General features: G+C 41.1%; 1 protein-coding gene across 2 annotated transcripts in view; it reads right to left on the bottom strand.

Moving 5' to 3' along the window:
- RYR3 (ryanodine receptor 3) overlaps nucleotides 1–22,062 on the bottom strand; it is a 753,100-nt gene that overhangs the window by 106,288 nt on the left and 624,750 nt on the right. For both annotated transcript variants that reach the window (XM_006883055.1, XM_006883056.1), the window contains exons 58-64: nucleotides 13,956–14,071; nucleotides 13,189–13,256; nucleotides 11,416–11,537; nucleotides 5,737–5,786; nucleotides 5,270–5,330; nucleotides 2,691–2,929; nucleotides 1,248–1,329 (exon numbers count right to left, since the gene is read on the bottom strand). In XM_006883055.1, the coding sequence (XP_006883117.1) occupies nucleotides 1,248–1,329; nucleotides 2,691–2,929; nucleotides 5,270–5,330; nucleotides 5,737–5,786; nucleotides 11,416–11,537; nucleotides 13,189–13,256; nucleotides 13,956–14,071 (738 nt within the window). The remainder of the gene's footprint in view (nucleotides 1–1,247; nucleotides 1,330–2,690; nucleotides 2,930–5,269; nucleotides 5,331–5,736; nucleotides 5,787–11,415; nucleotides 11,538–13,188; nucleotides 13,257–13,955; nucleotides 14,072–22,062) is intronic.

Genomic DNA, 22,062 nt, shown 5'->3' with positions numbered 1-22,062 from the left:
TCCAGCCTTCCGAAGAATACATAAGCTTTAAAAAAGCACACACACATGCATAGGGATGTAGGTACAGACACACATATAGTTTGAGAGAATGAGAGAATATATAAAAAATTTTCAATGTTCAGAGGGAATGTTGGATTAAAAACAGCTTATTTACGTGAAATGTAACATTAAAGGGAAAATTTCTGTTGCTTGTATTGTTGATACGGCATAATCATGATTAAACTTTAGTCTTCCCTGTTTCAATTCCCATCTGAGGAAGCTTTTCATATTTTATGTGAAACAGTAAGGTAAACTAAGCCACTGTAAGTAATTAAAATAATATTTTAAATTAATTTAGTCATTATGCGCTATTCTTGAAGGAACTGAAATATTTTTTCCCTTTATTAAGATCTTGCAATTAGAATGGTTAGGCTTGACATTTATGTAAGTTTTGATGAGAAACAAGAGTTTATTGCAGGCTTGTTTGCAAAGCAGAGGAAGTACATGGCAAGTAGATACCAAGAGGGTGTTAAATGAAGTCATTTTAAAGCACAAAGCAATTTCCTTCTAGTTTCTTTGTTTGACAAGAGGAAAAAGACTTCCAAGGATAAGACTGAGTCCAAAATTTGCTTAATACAATGTTTATCCTTCCATCTTTCTCAGGGACTTAAACAGAACACAACACACTGCATCTGATGCTGAAAAGCAGGGGTCATGAAAGGCCTCCAGTGATATAGACAGATTAGAAGCACAAAAGCTGGAACCCTGAAACCTCTGTAAATCAGCTTGCTCGGACTCAAGATTCTTGAATGGCATTTCTGCCACCATAGTGTGTAACTGTTTGAAACTGCAGCTAATCTGACAGCTTAGAAATGTAAAAGGTCCAGGGTTGTATCACACAGAAACTCATTAAACGCTAAAGCCAACAGCCTCATGTCCCTGGAGTTTCTCAGTAAGCTGCAACCACAGGAGCTCTGGATGCTGTGATTACGAAGAGAGAGATGCTTTTTTCTTTTGTTCCTCAGCCAGGATTTACCTTAGCTATATCGCTCCTCTAGACAGATACACTCATGGGCCATCTCCAGAGAAGTCACTATTCTCATTACACTCAATATTGCCATAAACAGTTTGTCACCTGGATTCAAAAATCACCATCCCACATCGTGAGCATTTCAGGATTGAAAAGGTGTTATTGAATGTTTAAGAAAGGTGAGTCATACTTTTTTCCCTGAGCCTGACTGTGTCACCCTCTTTTGTTTGCAAATTACCTTTCAACATAGATGTTCTTTCCTGTCCCAAGAGAGTAGAGGCTGCACAGTATGTGGTAGCAGGAAATCTGCACGTCGCCCACTGAAACAAAGAAGAGCTGTTGTTACTATGCATCAAACCTAGCTTCACCTCCTGGACACTGAAAGGGCCCACAAGTAGGAAGGGGGAGAAACACAATGTATGTCAGGGAAATCAGTCAAGAGCACGAGATCTGTTACTGTTGTTATTTAAACATACACAGCCTATTCTATCCAGATGCTAGTTACTGATCTGGGAGAGAAAATACTGATAGTTCCATTAAGCAATTGCAGTTCAGAACTGCAATTGATTTGTGGAACTTACAATGGCAATAATGTTACTCCCTGGGGAAAGAAAAAAAATTAACTAATGGGTCTTTCCATCTAGAGACTTTCTTTTTTCTTTACTCAATGGAGGGAAATACTACAATCATACTTTACAATCTGGGACAACATTCTCCTCCATTGAAAGGAAGAAAACCTCAAGTTTGAATTGACAACTTGCTCATTTTATAGAATGATCTTTAAACAGCTGAGTGGCCCGACTTTCATCAGAGATAGAGCAAATCTTTCGTGTTCTTAGCCTAAAGTTCTCTGCTGGATGCTTTTCAAAAGCCAATTCAACCATTTTCTGATTTTACTGTTTCCTCAGGGAAGGACAAGGTCTGCTTAAGAAATCACAGTATTTAATCTGTAGGCTCACCGCCTCCACTGGAACACTGTGAAGACTGTGTCTGCTTCAAGAGCATCAGAACTAATTTAGTGTTTTCATTTTTCATCCACTTTTCTTGCACTGTTTGGTGATACAAAATAATGAGTTTGGGTACATTCTTCCTCCACTGTCCAAGAAAACAACTGATTTCACTCATTCAGGGACAAGGATAACACAACTTTAACCATCAACAACATGTTATGTTAAAATCATGTGCAACAGTTTGAAGTAGGACGGAAGTTTAGTAACAGAATATCTGCAAAGGAGGATAACTGCAGATTAACATAGGTGAAAATATAACTGATCCGGTCTTCTGAAAGCTCAGCTAATGAAAGTGTTAGAATCGTGTGAAGGTAGGAATCTTTGCTAGGTAAATAAGGACATTTTAGTAAGAAAATTGGTACCTGGAAAAACCCGCAGTAGAAACCTCTACCTTTTACTACATTATTCAGACAATCTTTTTAAATGAAGTGGTTCAATGTCTTAGAGCTAGATTAGCCCAGAATGTAAGTGGAAAAAGATTAAATATTGTACACTCAAAATTTGGAGACTTCTTCCCCTCTAAGAATTTGGTAGTTAATTTTCAAACCTCGGAAAAACATGTGAAGTAATTATCTGTCTGCTCTTTCCTCAAGGTTAACCTAAATGAAGGAGCCACACACTTTCCATCTGTGCTCACGTACAAACCCATGACAGAGGACAGTCGGACTCACAGAGTAAATCCACTCCGAACTGGTGCTGGGCAACGTGTTCAAAGATGGATGTCAGGATAGGGAGCAGAGCCACTGTGGTGTAGTTAATGTTCTGAGAAACGCCTTTAATCTGTGTCCTGGAATGAGTAAACTTCCCGAGCTTTAGGTTTTCTGAAGTCTTCTCCAAGTCCTCGGCAGCGTTTTCAAAGAATGCGCGCAACCCCGCCTTCACCAGCTCTGAGCCTGACTTCATGACAGTTCTGTTGGCAAACAAGGTTCAAAAACAAGGTCTACTTTCCTGAAAGTGGTGGATTGCAGTATGACGTAGGCATAAAATGCCACATCCCCATTGCCTGACCAGTGTCTAGAACAGTGAAGAGAGTGGTTAGCATTCAGGAAGAAACACAATTAACTGGACAGTGGCTTCAGTTGCAGGGAATTAAAATGAAACTAATGGTGACGACTTGTTATCTATATAATAGTGCAGCTGGGAACATTATTCTGAAAACATACAATTAAAATAGCAGAAAAGTGAGCTTTCCTTGCAGTTCATGATAGATAAGAACCTTTTATAATCACTGGTTAGAAACATGAACATGTTTATGATGGAGAATCTATCTTATAGAGAGAAAAAGAGAACAATGAAGTCAGTCAAGTGAAGCCAAGATTGCTATTAGCTTTGAAGGGATGGTTTAGCTCAGATGAAAAGAGAGAAAAGGAATACTAAAGTTAGGCAGCCTTTTTAAAAGCATGTAGCTTAATCAGACCACTGAAAAACACTGATGTATGCCCTGGGAATGGAGACTAATTATGGGTATCTATGATTAAATCTATTTTGTAGACATTAGACTTGGAACAAAACCTACAAGTCATCTTTAATTTCCCAGAGTCCTGTAACTTATTAATGAAAATATCATGACAGATTGGCTCAATGACAGATGCTTTTATATCTACATTTTTCCTGATAATTAACCAACCAATTCTGAACAGAAAAAAACCACCAAGGAACTAAAGAGAGTGAAGGGAGCTGTGGTGGCCTAGTGGTAGAAGCTGCACTGTCACCCCTAAAGCATAGGGTTTGAAGCCACTAGTGGCTCTGGGGGAGAAAGACGGGCAATTTCCTCCCTTGTCATTGACAGCCTCTGAAAACCCACTGGAAGGTCAGTTTTTACTCAATAGCACATGGTAACAGCAAAGCCAGTGAAACCAGCTCCTACTTTGTTAGGAGACAAAAGTGATTTCCCCCAACCTTCTAGAAGCAGGTTTTGTTCAGAATGGTAACAAAATGCATTGACCTGTGTGTCTGGGTTTTTTAATGGCCACCCTCCACAGCCTGGGGCAAGCCTCCTAGAGTAGATTTGTCCCTTATTCCAACTCAAAGTAACTGAGCTTCCTGGGATGACTTGGTTTAATCCTACAAATGTTTTGTTAGTTCAGTATCAGCTGTGTGTTTCTCATGAAAATGTCTTTAATTACCCTTAACATTTTAATTAAAAAATAGTTTTAAGCTATTCCAAGTTACTAATGGAGTTTCATCTCCTGGTTACTCTTTCAAGTGGGATCCTCTTTTCTGCATTCAAAAGTCGAAGTCATCGCTGTGGAGTCAGAACCAACTCCTAGCTCTGACAGGTCAGCAGGTTTCCAGAGACTGTAAGTCACACTGGAGGAGACCACCCATCTTTCTCCTGTGGAGCAACGGGTGGGCGAATTCCAGCCATGTGCCCAAGGCAGACAGTAAAGATCCCTACTACTGGGCCTGGTGGATCTGAATCATCAGAGGGTTGTCACTTTGGGGGCAACAGCATAACTCTGTACAGATGACCCACAAGTTCTCCCCACTTTTTCATTAGATCTCGGAATACGTGTCCTTCTCCATCTTTGATATGTGCCTTTTGTAATGGAGAGCTCCTCTTCCTCAAGTCCTCTCACGTCTTACTTTATCTTATCACTTCTCACTCTTTCTCCCTCACTCGTTTGCTTTTGTCTCATTGAATGCTCCATGGCTATATTACCAGAAGATACACTTGTATTTTTTAAAAGATTTCCTTCCCTATTTGGCCATCTTTCCTCTTGGAACCACGAGCCATGGTCCCAAACCCATCTTTGTCTATGAGCTGTCTGAAATCTTCCCTACAAACCTTCTGTTGACCATTCTGTGTCCTGAGTGATACAGTTCACCTCTTCTAAGGTGCTTATGATATCCCCTTAATCAGGCAGTTTTGTGGTGTTTTTTTGTTTGTTTGTTTGTTTTAGCTACCAAGAATTAGGTACAAAGTGGCACTCTGCCCCATTCAGTATTTCATCTTAAGAGACAGATGAACGTCTCAGTAAGAGAAGACAAGAAGTGATCAAATACTCAGCATTTAGTGTTCAGTAGATGCTGTGACAGGGGCTCTCCATCATGTGAACAGAGAAATAGAAAGTGCTAACTTTCAGGGAAAGATTCATCTTCTCCCTGTCACCCTTGCTCTTCCCAGCTCCTGCAGGCCAGTGTCATGTCTTCTCTTGAGATTAGTAAGTGAGATGAAAGGGTTAAAGGAGTTGTCTGGAAAAATGTTTGGGAAGGGGAAAAAAACCCCAAAACCGCTGGGCAGACTTACCTTGTGTCAAGTGTCTGGGCTAAGATGTGAAGACAGCTCACCATTGTGGTAGAGTCACTTCCTAGAATTGAAAGAATCACCTGTGACCACCCAAACGGCAGCCTGGCTTCTAAACACAATCTTCTTGATATGCACAAACCACAGCCTGGCATAATTAGGCACCAATACACAAAGTGCCCCCCACCTGTGTTCAGGGACAATGCATTTATCTCCGGCCTGACACAGCCTCTGCTTCATGATGGATGTTAGATGCAGAGCTTAACACATTCACTGGTGTGGAAAATCTGAGCTGTTAAAGTGGGGAGAGAGGTCATTTATCATACTTGAGACAAATTTTCTTTGGCAAATTTAGGTGATACCTTAGCTCCAAGACCTAGGCTGTCTGAAGGAACCACAAATGAAGGCAGAATTTAAGTTCAAGATAATTACAGGGAGACGTGAAACCTTCAGCAACACTGTTCACTTACCAAAGAGAGAAATCCTGTGTCTAACAAGAGCAGCAAGTTTGCAGAACAAGCTGAAGCAGAAAGAGGGCAGGTTGGAAAAGCACAGAGAGGCAAACATTATACTTCCCATCTCATTCTCATGCCCCCCTTCCTCCCATCACTCCTCGTAGAATACAGTGCAGAGCATTGCTGCTTAGAAAGGTGTACCATGACTCTCAACAAATCCTCTCAGACAACACTCTGGAAAATGTCTACTTCATGCTGCCTCACTGGAGAATCATGAAAGTGTTTTACAAGCAGTTCTAACCTTCCAGAACACCATTCTTAGTGGCATAACTATAGAATTTTGCAGTAATTTTGTTGCAAACCACCAAAAAGACTCTTACAGTGATCTAGTTGTAAATCTACTAGTGGCTCTTTGGGATAAAGATGAAAAATCTCCTCCAGTGTGATATACAGCCTCGGAAAACTCACTGGAGGGTCAGCTACAAGTCTGAGTTTCCAACACTGCAAACTGTTCCTATGGAGGATGATGTGCTGAATACTTCACTTTATGATATTCAGGATTAAATCAGAATACAAGGAGGAGGCATATTTTTTTTCTCTCCACTGTTACAATGCATCCCACTTTGCAGTGTTCGCTGGGTTGTGAGGTTTGAACAAGAGGTGGGCAGGCAGCCAGGATTAGAATTGAAGGTACAAGAAAGATTGTGTGGAGCAAAGGCAACAAAAATAGCATTTCAGCAAATTGTTTTCCTGTCATCTCTCATTAATCTATGAACCTGACGAGGCTGCTCTCCTAGATATGTCCTTGGGAATGAGGAGAGCCCATATGGCCTGCTTTCCTGTGTTCTGTCCCTTTTCCAGGCTTTCACCCACATTCTCCGCCATGGAAGCGCCTTGAAGGTCCAGCAGTGTCTCCTTATTTTACAGGCACACTTCATTTCATTGCACTTAGCAAATACTTTTTTTCAAATGGAAGGTTTGGGGCAACACTGCATTGAGCCAGTCTATCAGCACCATTTTCCAGTATCTCATGCTCACTTCATGTCTCTGGCACATTCACAGCACTTCAGGCTTTTCCACAATGATATTACACATCTAACAGAAAACAGGGTAAAGTAAATATAACTTTTATAGGCACCAAGAAACAAAAAATTACTGTTACTGGCTTTATTGCAATAGTTGCTTTATCACTGTTGGCTGGAACTGAACCCTCACTATATCCAAGGTTATGCCTGAACTTTCCACAGTGCTTCAGAGATGGCTTCTGCAGTTAGAATGGAGTCCTAAAGATGTTTCTGAATGTGTTGATGATGGGTTTCTTTCAAGAACGACTAAGGTCATCATTTAAGCTGTGTCCCTGATATTCAGAAGATTATGGAGGTCTCTGTCATTACCTGACATTGGCACAGCCATATATGGGCTCTGTAGACCTTTTAGGAAGCTGTGCTTCTAGGTGTAACGAGGAACAACAAAAGAAAAACACCTGCCACAGACCATGGGTTTCCAAGATGAAACTCAGGGGAAGTCATTCTGAATCTCTCACTGAGAACTTATCATGGGCTTCTTGCATTTTACAGGGAAGATGCCTTTTAGAAGACAGCTCAGATGGAAAATAGATCCTCGTATTGGCAGGGATAGAGCCTTTCTCAGCTTAAATAGTTTACAATCAATGTCCTGTCTTTCTAGGCTGCCTACTGGAAAATCACAAAGTGCCCTGTGGATAGTAATTTGTTTCTGCAGTGAAACAAAGTCAGAAGGCCCTGACCTAGAGCTTAAAAGAACTCAGAATAAATTAACAGAACTTTGGCAGGCAGCTTGATTACTGTGAAATTAAATATGGACTGTTTCTATTTCCCCCCTCTTTCCACAATATGCTTTTTTCCAGAGTCATGTATTTGATGAAAACATGGATTTAAGGGAGAGGAACAGCCTGGAAGAATGTGGGTTCTGTGGCTCTGTAGGCAACTAGTTGGGCTGTCTTGGTGAAGCCACTTAACTTCTTTGTGTGTTGACTTTCTCAGCTGAAAATAGATAGTAATCATATAACAGTCTTCCTTAGTTTCCGCAACTGCTGTTACCTGCCATTCAGTTATGTCACCCTTAGGTATGACCAAATGAAACACTGCCCAGGCCTGCACCAGCTCCATGGCAAGAGTAGAGTTTTCAGAATTGGAGGAAATGAACTCACACCTTTTTACCGAAAATCTTCAGGGTGCACACATGTTCTGTATATATGCAAAATAACACGTTTCTAACTAGAGCAGATGGTTGGCCTATTTGACCCTAATGCTAATATGACTTCCCTTGCTATTAGAAATGCTGATTTTCAGATGCCCTAGGTCTCAAGGTCCTAAAGGCCTTTTCTTGTCCTCTGTGGAGTCCACAATTTAAGGAGAAGCATAGTACATAGTCTAGGGCTTTTGAGACACCAGCATCCCCAGGTGACCTCAGTCCATCTCAGAACTTAACGGGATCCCAGGTGTGAAAGTCTGGGAACCAGTGGAGAAGAGTGATGGAGGCAAACAAGAGGGTTCTGCAAATGTAAGCAGAATCAATGCAAACATGACTGCTTCTGTGGGAGGGCACCAAGCACACTGATGGATTTGAAAGCTATTTGCAAGGCTGATCAACTCTAGGTGGTATTCCAGCCACAACAAATGGTACTAAGGCTGAACAAATGTTACATTTCCATGAATTAATAACCTAAGAAAAACAGATGAAGAAAACAGACACACCTGCCCTCTATGGGGGTCTCTGAATAGCTATCTCACTTTGTTCTTGATGTTGCTAGCTTTCTTCCTAATAAGCTGATGAATCCTAAATGTACTTAGGAGCTCTTCAGCTGACTCTGTCTACATAATTTTTGTAGCACGGGATTCTCCCTTCTTTAGAAATGAGACTAAGTGATCACAGTATAGAAGAACCAGTGCTTGATGCAGTGAGAGCAAGCTGTGCTGGACTTTAATCTCCACTTGATTTTGGTTATTGGAATGAACCTGACTGAGCCTTACTTTCCTCATCTGCAAAGTGGAGATCCTAATACAGCTACAGATACTAGAATTCAAAACAATGTGATGTTTCACAATGATATTCATGCCAATGGGCAATATACTCTTGGCTATGAAAAAGCAAGGTAGGTGCATCATCAAACTAAATGTCTAATAATGTTGTTAGGTGCTGTCCAGTCCAGTGCAATGCACGGCAACCCTATGTACCACAGATCTGAACCCTGTCCTATCCTGTAACAACTTCACAATCTCTCACAATCTCTGACACATTCTAGTCAGTCAATTGCTGTAGTCACTGTGTCAATTCACCTGGTTGAGGGTCCTCCTCCTCCTCCTTTTTGCCATTGTTCCTCCTTTTCAAACATGATGTCCATTTTGTATTGGGCCTCACCGCCTCCAAGACATACTATTTGTTCTTTTGGCAGTCCGGGGATATGCAGCATTCTTATAGAGTATGTCTTATGGCTTTTCCAGCATTATTCAAATGTGGGTAATTGACCTATGTGGGTGGATGGGACTATCTGAATGTGGCATGTTGGCTTATCCACAAGGGATTGGCTATCTACCTTCCACAGGGGGATTGGGCAGTCTCAACAACCTACAGGAGGATTGGCTAGTCTCCTTAATAAGTGGAACAGCTCTAGCTGCAGAGACTAGGAAATGCTCCCCCCACCAGAAGAGGAAGGCGATCTTCTCCAACTCAGTGAAATATATAGGACACACTTTAGGATAGCAGTAGCAGTGATAGCTGGACTGGAGAACTGATGTGAGATTGGACTTTTGGGACAGGGAGGAAGCCAATAGTTGCAGGACTGAGAACTCTGTTGGACAACTGAGGGCCACCCAATAGTGGCAGGAATGAAAACTTTGTTGGATAATTGGGGGAGGGAAGCCAATAATGGCAGGTCTGAGAACTTGGGAATATCACGAGGCTCGAGGCTGAGGTGCCTGCATGGTCACTTTGAGAGTGGTCTTGACTGCATTCTGTTCCTCATCTGAATCATAACCTTTTGACTCCCTCAATATGTTTGTGTGGTCTGTGAGCTAACATCAGATTCTAGACCCAGTAAAGCAGTTAAGATTGATACTTAGATGAGTAGAAAGAGGCATGGAACATGAGTGGCATGTCCGATCTCATGGTTTTGGGTTATTGATGCTGTGAACAGGAATAATTCCCTCCTATGAAACTGGTAAAGGCCAGATATGGCACTTCTCACGCAGCCCTTACTCTTTTTGCAACTCTCCTCCAACATCACAACTCAAAGGCATCAATTTTTCTTCCGTCATCCGTATTCACTGTGAAGCTCTCAGATGCATAGCAAATGATTGTAAAGACCATGGCCTGAATAAGTTAATGCTCCAACTAATATCACTGCTTATCAACAATTTGGAGAGGTCCCTGACTGCAGACTTTACCAGTGCAACATGTGTTCTGACTGCTGGTGCCAAGTGTATTGATTGTGAATCTAAGTCATTGACAGTTTCAATCTTTTCTCCATCTATTATGTTGTTGTTTATCAATCCAGTGGTGAGAATTTTTGCTTTCTTGATGTTGAGATGCAATTTATATTGCAGGCTGCAGCGTTTGATCTTCTGCAGCAAGTGTTTTAAGCACTCCTCACTTTCTGTAAGCAAGGTTGTATATCTGCAGGCCAAAAGTTATTGAGGAGACTTCTTCCAACCTTGATGTCAAATTCTTCTTCACAGAGTCCAGCTCTTGAACAATTTGTTTAGAATACAGACTGAATAACAATGGAGAAAAGATACAACCCTGATGCACACCTTTCTTAATTTGCTACAAAACATGATGGCTAACATTGAGAAGAACAGGAATCCCAGAACACATAATTGTGCTCATGCAAAACCTATACCTACACCAATAAACTGTTCTGTGAAGAGGGCAAAGGAACATTACATGGTGGTGTTTAATGAATTATGGGTAAATCCTAAAGTTAAATTTCACCCTAACAAAGGTCATGTTTAAGGGCTGGGCCCTTATAAAAAGCAATATTCACTGCTCATCCCCAGTGCTTGACAGGGGGAGTTGATGGTCTGTTCTCATTAGAACTTTTCAATTTCTCTGCTTTTAGAAATACTAGTCATTACTCATTTTTCACAAACACTCTGTGACAGAATGGAACCTAGCTCTTTCTTAATCATTCAGCCTCCTCTTCTTGTCACTGTTGAGGTGTCTGCACATAGAGCTGATAGAATGAACAGGTCGTCTGGTGTTTCTAAAGAAATACATTTTCTCAATCAGGAATTTAAATTAGTCTTCTCTAGATTTCAAATCTCAAAGAAGAAATGTGTAAGATCTGGTATTTTTTTTTTAATAAAAAGAAGTACACAAACAGTGTCAACCTGGTTTTTCTCAATGTTTTCAGTTCTTTTCCAGAGCTTCACAATCATCTTTTCCTTTCTCTAAATGTTTCTGTATCATAGAGGTGGGACTGAATATATAAAAAGTTTTCCCCTACAGATAGATACTCACAGATAGTGCACTTCTCTTAGTTGCCAAAATAGTATACAGATAAATATGAATATAAAGTTTTCAGAATGAAGATAATAACCTAAACTGATAAACCCTTACTCGTCAGGCTCTAAAAGACTCACCATTTAATCTGCAGGAGCCGAGGTTTTGTTTAAGTCATGTCAATACTGTAACCTCTTTATTCTGAGGACTCACCTTGCCACCATTTCTTTCTCCTTATGAGATGCGTACCCACTGCTACTAAGAGGCTTCAGAGGGGATGACAGGAAGTAGAGGCGGTGATTGGTGAAGTACTGGTCGACCAGAGGGAGGAGAACCTAGAAAAGCCACCATTAATTAGCTTCAAGGAAGGCAGTCAAAGACCTCATCCCACTTCCTTTAAAAAAGCTCATTCTCAGTGAGCAAGCAGCCTCTGGTCCTGGCTCTTCTGGGCATCTGTGCCCCATGGGAACATATATCCATCACATTGTGTTCTTTCTAGCCTTGGGTATACGTGAAAGGAGGGAGCCGCAATGCAGAGCCTGCGAAAAAGTGTGCACTTTCCTTCGCCAGAACCTGCAGGCAAGTCGTGTGGGACACACTGGCCCAAGAGCAGCCAGGAAGCACCTGAGACAGGGACGGGAAGCACTAGCTTCAAGGGTACTGTCTCTGCTTCGCAGAGCCAGGCTGCCACACGTGGGGAGATGCCCTGAGCTTGATATTCCTTTAGTCCTCTGGGTAAAGGTGTACGGCAGAGACAGCTTTCTGGTACCCAATTTCGTTTCCACCGCCTTCATTCTAGCAATAAAAACTCCCATGCTGAAGCTGAGGACAGAGCTGCCCCAGCCAAAGAATCTATACTCAGTCTCCTGGGCAGCTAAGAAAAGACACCATTTGCTGTCAAGTCAATTCAAACTCAATTCCTCTTGTGTTGGAGTAGAGCAATGCTCCATGAGGTTACATGGCTGTGGCCTTTCAGAAGCAGATCACATGGTGTTTCTGATGGCATGGTGTCAGGCAGGCCTCTACTGCCCCAGACTGCCCACTTACCTGGGGCTGTTGTGTGTGCCAAAAATACATATTTGTCTCTCTGGAGCCACTGGTTTTGTATGAGACCCTAACCTTTGGGCACATGGTGAGTGTCAAGCTTCAGTCTCTAGCTGGAGTTCTAACTCTCACATTTGTAGTTCTGACATTACTTCAGACTCCATTTGCAGCTCTTTAAGTTACTTCCCTAAAGCTTATTGACCTTTACACAAACCCAGTCACGTCAGCCACAGGAATGTTTTCCTTTGTGGCCAGGCAAAGAGATTGGAAACAGTGCATCCCTGAAGAGGATCCTGACATACCAACCCTATTAGAATTTCCTGCGCAAGCAGACGCCAGGAATGTGGGTTCCTACGCAGAAGTGGCATCTGCTTCCTAAATAACATGCTACTGGAAACTCTAAGAACTTTGATAAATGTTGATTATTATAGAAAGGCTTCAGGCCTTTTGTTTATAGGGTCGCTATGAGTTGTGCTCGTCTCGATAGCAATCAACAACAACAACAGACTTTAATATCTTGTGAGAAAAGCACATACTTTTGTAACTATGTATTTAATCATTCTCTGCAACTTACATCTAAACTCTGTAAACCAATCCTAGCAAAAGCCTCTCCTTGAGATATCCTGCCTCTCATTCAGTAACTGTGTGCTCCAATCAAAATGCTATAAATCAAAGTTTCCGACTTAACTCTATACAAACATATTTGTACCTGTGTTCTCTTGCAAGTGTCTGTCCCACGAGCAGGTCCCCAGTTTAAATGACACTGAGCCTTTAATAAATTTCTTTACCTTTACTTTGAACAGATCATGAATTTCTCCACTCTTGTGTTAATAAAACGCTAACATATTTCTGGATTTCTTTGTTGGAGCAGCTGACCTTGTCCCCTGAGTAGCAGAGACTGTGTAAAGCAAGCAATTGGGTTAAGTGCAGACTGTCACTTACTTTGGCAAAGAATTTGATCTCCTGGTCATGAGGAGACCTTTCCGTTTTCCCACTGCTGACAATGGCTTCTACAAAGACATAGTATATAAAAAATGGTCAGAGTTACAAAACAGTGATACCATTTAAAAATCATGATCAAAGCAGCTTGCTTTCTTTTTTTAACAACCATGAAAAGCTATTTAACAAACTATCTCAGATTTCACAAAGCAGTTTACACAAGGGAGTTCTGGTGGCCTAGTGGTAAAAAACTGCACTGAAATCCTAAAGGCATGAGGTTTGAATCCACCAGCTACTCCACAGGAGAGGGGTGGACAATCTCCTCTTGTGCAATTTATTGTCTCTGAAAACCTGCTGGAGGTCAGCAATGGGTCAGTTCTGACTCGATGGTACACAAACAACATCTTCTCAGATTTAACAAAGTACTTTACACAAATGAGCTTGTAATGAATATCTGTCATTTAGCAAGTTGTTTCTCCATTTTATTAATGAGAGCGCAGCTTCCGAGAGGTTGAGTCACATGTACACAGTCACAGATAAAATAATGAGAACGTTAAAATAGGATGAGCTGTTAGGGAAAAAAAAGACAAAATGTTCTAATTCAATAGGCGAGTCAAGGAATAGATGAGAGGGGAGTTGGAAAAAGTAGACTAACAATTTCTGGTTTCCCCACTATAATTAGAGGTCTACATGAACCGGTGAGCAACTATGAAACAATTTTTAGGTAATAAATAAGTACAATTTGTTTTATGTATCACAGCGTTACTTACCCAAATGGGCAATAAACTCTTGAGCAGAATCAACATACTTCAGAATCTTTTTCAGAAATTTGTAGGCAAATCTCTTCTCCATGGATGAAGCATCCAGTTCCATGTCCTTCATGCCCCTAGAAAGGAATGGGGGGAAAGCCCCGGCGTGACAAAAATCACTAAGACTCTGGAGCATTGTAATTTCTACCAGCTTCCCTTTTGTTTTAAAAAGGTTAATGGCTTATTTTGGCTAACTGACAGCTTTTCACATTGTAAACTGCCTCTGCGAGCCTCTGAACACCTGGTTTACAATAATTTATGAAGAAGGATTTCAAAAAGGTGTTTACCACTCATGTAACAACTACCGAGCTCCGAATACAGTAGAAGGGAGAAAAAAAAATCAAGAATCCTTCTCTTCATGAAATGTACATCTGTAAACAAGCATCAATCATAAAGAAAACAAATGTCTAAATTATATGAAGGTCTGGAAATAGATGACTTGGGGGGATAAGGAGGAGGAAAACGAAAACAGGTTGGAAGAGTCCAGAAGTCCTGCGGCAGGATGAGGGGATTTCAGTACCACCTGGAGTAATCAGGTGTGGCCTGAATGGGAGGAGGACAGTAGCAGAGTGAAGGCTTAGGAACTGAGGGGTAAGCCAGACAGACATCTGGTAAAGAGTGGCTCAGGGATCAGGTGGAGGAGAGGTTTCCTAGGTAGGAGAGTGCAAAAGGAGCACCGAAGCCAAGAAGCCAACGGAATGGGATGGGAGTGAGTAAGCCCTGAGGGGTGCTGAGCTGGCAGTGAAGCAAGTGATTAAATATCCACATTCCTGGTGGTTTGCTTTTGCTTTGACTGAAAGCTACTGGAGAGAGGAACAGCAGAGGACTTTGGTCACAACAGGTTCACTCAGGTGCTGTGTTTAAAACAAACTATAGGGGTGAGTGGAGCAGCAGGACGCCTAGGGAGCAGGCTGATTCCGCAGTGATGGCCAAACTACAGCATGGGTGTGAGGAGTGGTGGTGAGACTGGTGTATTTCAAAGGCAGAGCTATCAGGAATTACATGTGAATTACATTCTAAAAAAAGAATTCATTTTATGTCTGAATGACTGGAAAAATGGGTTGCCAGTGAGTGGTGGGAAAGATGAGGGAGGAGGGGTAACTAGGAAAATGAGGCATCCTCCTTGGTGGCAGGAATCTCGGGTCTTCACTTTACATTAAAATGCCTACTACAGTGGAGAAGAGTGTTGAATATACCATGGACTGCTAGGAGAACAAACAGGTTTGTCCTGGAGAAGGTGAAGCTGGAAGGCTCCTTGGAGGCAAAGATTCTGAAGCTTCGTCTGACATACATTGGGCAGGTTGCAAGGAGGGACTGGTCCTTGGAGAGGGACATCATGTTTGGCAGAGTGGAAGGGCTGCGCAGGACAGGAAGACCCTCAATGAGATGGATTGATTCTGTGAATGGGGCAGTGGGAGTAGGTGTGTTGGAGACAGCAAGGTTGGCACAGGATAGAGCAGGGTTTAGGGCTCTTGTACATAGGGTCGCTATGAGTCATAAGCAACTCAATGGCACATAACAACAACAACAACAACAACAACAACAACAACAACAATACACTACAGTGGAGTTCATCATACCTACATACTCAGGCTATGTTTGCAGAATTCAATGTTCTCTCTTTATTTTCCTCTTTCCTTCTTAGTCACAAGGAAGGAATTTCATTTCTGTGAGCAAGTTACTCATCAGCGCCTCACACTAGGCATTCATCTTGGTGTGAAGAAGAGGATTAAAATGACAACGGGAGGTGTTTGTGAAGCCTTCCCTGAAGACTGCCTCCTGCCGTCGTCTGACCTTTCCTGTTCAACAATATGCCAAATGAGTTTTTTTATTTTTTCATATGAGCCACAGTGGATATATCTGCAGAGCTTCTCCCCCCACCCCCCACTCCATTCAGTCACGCAAGTGCTGTAGAAAACAAAAGCAGAAATAGTAGCTTGTTGAACAAACCTATCTTTTAGGAGGAATAGAAAGAACGCCAGCTTGTTTGTCTACAAAGATATAAGCAAGCATGATCCCATGTACTATGGTCTATCACTAACATTTGACCAGAAAGAGAACCTCTTTTGCCTTTAAGATTTAGGGAGAATGATCCTCCTCCTCTAAAACATTCCTCTAGGTAATTTTAGCATGAACAGTTTGATACAAAAGATTGTAGAAAATCACGACTTATTTACTTACTGTGTTGACTGCCTACTATGGATCAGACACCATTCTAGGAGTTTGGAACTCATCAATCAATACAACAGACAAAAATCCCTGCTGTTGTCAAGTTTGTACTCTAGCGAGAGGAGACCAACCCACTGCTGTCAATTGAGAATTGACTCACAGCTGGCCTTACATTGGATTTGTGAGGCCGTGCGCTGCACTGGAGGAGACAACCTTTCTTTCCAGAGATGCGGCATGGGTACAGAAACCACCAGAAAGGCACGGCCTTTGGGACAGCAGCACAATCCCTATGGACGAGGCCACCAGGGCTCCCCTGGGAGGAGACTGCCTTTGTTATGTGCCATCTAGTGGAATACAGTTCTTAACAACCATATGAACAAAAGATGTGAAATATATCCTATCCTGCAGCACCCTCATCATCCTTGATACATCTGAGTCCATTGCTACAGGCATTGAATCAATCAATCAACCAATCTCATTGAGCATCTTCCCCTCCTTTGCTAACTCTCCAATTTGCCAAGCATGATGTCCCTCTCCAAGGAGTAGCCTCTCCTTGCAACATGTCCAAAGTATGTGAGACAAAGCTTCACCATCTCTGCTTCCAAGGAGTAGGATAGTTGCACTTTCTCCAAAACATATCTATATGTTCTTTTGGAAGTTCATGGGATATTCAGCACTGTTCTCCAACACCCCAGCTCAATTCTCCTCCTGTCATCCTTATTCAGGATGTGAGATGGTGGACACTAATAAAGATAACGATGTTGTTTTCAATTGCTGGTGAGTCAGTTCTGACTCATGGCAACCTGATGTGTGCGAACAACTGCTTCCTAGGGTTGTCAAGGCTGTGTACTCTTGGAAGCAGATTGCCAGGTCTGTCTTCCAAGGTGCCTCTAGGTAGATGGACCTGAACTGCCAGCCTTTTGGCTAACAGGTGAACATTTAACTATCTTCACAACCTAGGGATTTATAATAAAGTTAAATAACATAATTTTAGTAACTATGTTATTTAATTTTATATTATCTTTATTAGATAGATGAGAAGAGATTGAGGTTGTTGACAATTTCAGCTTTGTTGTCTCCACAATCAACACCCTTTGCACTAGCAGTCAGGATATCAGAACATGAATTGCACTGGGTAAATGTACTGCTAGGGACCTCTCTAGAGGGCTAAAGAGCAACTATGTTAGTCTAGAGACTAAGGTGTGACTGATTCAGGCCATGCTCTTCTTAACTACCTGCTATGCAACAGAGAGCTAGATAATGACTAATGATGACAGAAGAAGAGTCAATGCATTTGAGTTGTGGTGCTGGAGAAGAACACTGAACATACCATGAACGACCAAGAGAACAAACAGGTCTGTCCAAGAGAAGGTGAAACCACATTTCTTCTTGGAGGTAAGGATCTTGAAGCTCTGTTTCACATACTTTGAACATGTTACCAGGAGGGACCAGCCCTTGGAAAAGGACATCATGCTCAGAAGGGTTGAGGGAGACATGGAAGAGAAGACTCTAGATGAGATGGACTAACAGTAACTAGTGTAAAGGAGTAGGTGTATCAGTGACAGTGAGACTGGCTCAGGATAGGGCAGGCATTATGATTCATAAGAGGCTCAGTGGCATATAGCAACAACAATTTTAGTAACATATGCCTGGCATCTTAGAAACAGTTTTTGTAAGTTTTACCATTTAATTCTCACAATAATTTGATGAGGTAGGTACTGTTATATTCAATTTACATATGGGAAAACTGAGGGTTAGGTAAGTGACTGAAAGTTATTTAGTCAGTTATAGGTAGTTGTTGTTGTTAGGTGTCATCAAATATGACTCATAGTGATCCTATGAACAACAGATCAAATCCCTGTCTTTGTCTTCTCTGACATGCCCAAGCCCATTGCTGCAGACACTGTGTCAATCCATCTGGTCTTCCTCTTTTGCTGACCACATTTTCAAACATGAAGATTCCAAGGAACAGCCTCTCCTAACAACATGCCTAAAGAATGTAAGATGAAGCTTTGTTATTTTTGCCTCCAAGGAACTGACTGCACTTTATCTAACACATATCTATTTGTTTTAGAAATTCATGGGATCATTCCATACTTTTCTCCAGCACTACAAATCCAGGGCATCATCAATTCCACTGTCATCCTTTTTCACTGCCCAGCATAGCAAATGACTGAAAAGACAATAGCCTGAATGAGGAGCACCTTAGTCTTCAAACTGACATCATTGTTCCTTGATAATTTGGAGAGTTCTCTGACTAGATTTTCCCAGTGCAATATATCACCCAATCTCCTGACTGCTAGTGTCAAATATGTTGATGATGGATTCAAGTAAGATGAAGTCATTTGCAGTTTTAATCTTTTCTCTGTTGAGTTCAGTGGTGGTTCATTGGTGAGAATTTTTGTTTTCTTGATGTTGAGATGTGATCCATATGAAGGTTATATTGTTTGACCTTTTGCAGCAATCACTTCAAGTCTTCCTTTCAGTCAGCTAGGTTCTGTCATCTGAATAACGTAGGTTGATGATTAGATTTCCTTTAATCCTATGACACTTTCTTCTTCATAGAGTCCAACTTCTCAAATGTTTTTCTCAGCATGCATACAGAATAGGTATGGAGAGTGAATACAAACCCAATGCACACCTTTCTTAATTTTAAACCATAAAGTACTTTGCTCTGTTCACACATCAGCTTCTTGGTCTAGTCATAGGTTTTGTATGAGCACAATTAAATGTTCTTTCAGATTCTTCTCAGTGTTAGCCACAATTTGTTATGACTCACACAATCAAATGCTTTTGCATAGTCAATAAAGCACAAATAGTTACTATTCTGACATTCTCTGCTTCCAGCAAGAATCCATCTGACATCAGCAATGATATCCCTGGTGCAACAATCTCTTCTAAATCCAGCTTGACCTTCTGGCAGTTCTCTTGTCAATGCCTTATTCTAGCAATTTTAAAATGACCCTCAGTAATATTTGCTGACATGTGATATTAGTGATATTGTTGGTCAAGTTCCATATTCCACTGAATCACTTTCTTGGGAATGGGAACAAATATGAATCTCTTCCAATCCATTGACCAGGCAGTTGTTCTCCAAATTTCCTGACACAGACTGGTGAGCAGGTCCAGGGCCACATCTCTTAGCTGAAACATGTCAATTGGTATTCCATCAACTCCTGGGGTCTTATTTTTTTGCCAATGCCATAAGTGTAGCTTCCACTTCTTCTTTCATCACCACTGGCTCTTGATCATATGGTACTTTCTGAACTATTTCTGTGTTGGCCAGTTCTCTATTGTACAGTTCTCTGTCTTTCATCTTCTTTTAGTGCTTCCTGCATCATTCAAGATTTTGCCCATAGCATTTCTCACTCAGTATTACAACTTGAGGTTTGAATTTGTGTTTCAGTTCCTTCAGCTTTGAGAAACGCTGAGCAAGTTTGTGCCTGTTTATTCTCCAATTCTAGCTCTCTGCACATTCTGCTATCATTCTTTGTTTTTTCTTCTTGAGCTGGCCTTTGAAATTTGCTGTCAGCCCTTTTACTTCAGCATCCCTTCATTTTGGCTTCTCAACATTCTAATGTAATTTTCAAGAGTCTCTTCCATTTTAGGTTTTCTTTCTCCTCTGTCTTTGTAATGACTTTTTCCTCTCTTCATGGATGATATATCCTTGATGTCAAATCTAGATGTCTTACTTCAAAGTCAGAATACTGGGAGGAAAAGAGTCATCAAGAGAGAGGACAAGAAGTCATTCCTACTCTATCTATCTATCTATCTATCTATCTATCTATCTATCTATCTATCTATCTATCTCTTAATATCTTGAATTTAGTGCATAATTATGCACTGGGATAAAATAGCATAAAATGCTTGGAGAGCAAACTATATTCTATTAACTTCCATGTGAGTAGCACTTAGAGGGGTTCTTTGCACACAGTAGGTGATAAATATTAGGTGAAGAAATGGATGAGTCAACGTCTAAATGAAAGGAATGAGGGAGAGAACAGTCCACAGTTGAACCCTTTGTTATACTAGTGTTTAGTTTACCTATATTAATTTCTTTCCCACAAAACAAAAATAATTTTTTTTCTCTGTGTGGGTTTTGTGGTTTGATTTTTTAAAAAAATAAGTTTATTTTTAATGGAGATTTCCCCCTACATTTTGCTTTATTTTTCATTGTTTCATATTATCATTCCCATACATTGTAATTTACAAAATTAATCACCTTTGGACTATGCCCACCGTTACCTGGTCTTTTCAGGTCCCTCCTGGATCTTTCCCATTTTCTTTACCCTCTCTCCTCCCTTGCACCAAATTGTGCAATTCTGTGATTCACCACTGTGCTCTCACCCCTTCCCAACCCTCACCCCTTTGCTTCCAACCCTTCCCCCTTTGAACCCCTAGATGTTTTACTAGTTTCCCTTCTGTTTTTATAATAATGGTCTTCTGCAGTATTTTTCTTATGAGGCTGAGTCAGTTCACTCAACATAAAGCTCTCTAGTCTTTACTGAGTTATGTAGCATTTTTCCAAATCATTGCTCTGAGTGTTGTGTAGTATTCCATTGTGTGCATGTACCTATAATTTCTCAATCCATTTTGGTTGTGGTTGGGCATTTGGGCTGTTTCCATGTTCTTATGATGGTGAATAACACTGCTATGAATACTGGTGCACATATCTCTTTCATGCCTCAGTTCTAATTTCCTTGGGATATATGTCTAGTTGTGGAATAGTTGAGTCATACAGAGCTTCTATGTTCAACTTTATGAGGAAATGCCATACTGCCCTCCAGAGTGGCTTTACCATTTTACAATCCCACCAACAGTGTATGAGAGTTCCCACCTCTCTACGTCCTCTCCAGCATTTATTATTTGCTATCCTACTAAACTTTGCCACTACTACTGGGGTGAGATAGTATCTAATTGTGCTTTTGATTTGCCTCTCTCTGATTGCCAGTGATTTTTAGCATTTCTTCATGTGTCTGTTGGACATCCGGAAGTTGTAAAGGGAGGAACTTCTGACACATATCCAGAAGTTCAGGCAAATTAGCAAGCGGATGAGGAGGACACTGTTTTTGTCATCAGGCACTGTCAAATTGTCTCTGATTCACAGCGACTTTGTATACGAGAAGGAATCACCACCCCATCCTGTGTCGTCCTTAGACCCTCTGCCGCTCTTAGCTGACTGTCGCAGCCCCTGTATCAATCCATCTCCTTGATGGTCTTCTGTTTTTTTTTTTTCACTGATCTACTTGTAATTTCATTCTCCAGGGACTGGCCTCTCTTGATAAATGCCCAAGGTATGTGAGATCAAGTCTTGCCATCCTCTCTTCCAAGGAGCATCCTGATTGCATATCTTCCAAGGCAGTTTTATTTATTCTTTCGAAAATTTGTGCAATATTCAATATTCCTTTTCAACATCACAATTCAAAGGGCATCAGTTCTTAAGCCTTTCTTACTAAGTGCCAAAATTCCAAATGCACATTAGGCAACTGGAATACCATATTTTAGGTTTGATGCACCTTAGTCCTTACAGTGTTGTCATTACTCATTGTTGTTGTTATTGCTGACTGCCTTCAAGTTGAGCACGACTCATAGTGACCCCATGAACTAAAGGTCTGAAGCCCCTCTACAACCATTGACATTTATCAAAGTTCATAGAGTTTCTGGAGGCATGTTATTTAGGAAGTGGATGCATTAGCATTTAAAAAGCATGGATTTTTTATTGTTTGAGAATAATGTCTTTTGATACCAGGAAATAGTATCCTGAATGACGTTGAAAGCTCCCCCTACCCTTTATTTTTTTTTTAAATCAATACATGTTAAAGTAACAAAAAAAAAAGCATGGATTTTGTTTTCAGCACGTTTGTTCCATATATCATTTGTTGTTGTTTTTTTACAGCAT

Source organism: Elephantulus edwardii, unplaced genomic scaffold (assembly GCF_000299155.1).
Source record: "Elephantulus edwardii isolate Elephantulus edwardi_28Jun2011 unplaced genomic scaffold, EleEdw1.0 scaffold00026, whole genome shotgun sequence".
Classification (NCBI taxonomy): domain Eukaryota; kingdom Metazoa; phylum Chordata; class Mammalia; order Macroscelidea; family Macroscelididae; genus Elephantulus; species Elephantulus edwardii.
Note: the sequence above shows the minus strand (reverse complement) of the source record. Positions and strands in the feature narration are given on the sequence as shown.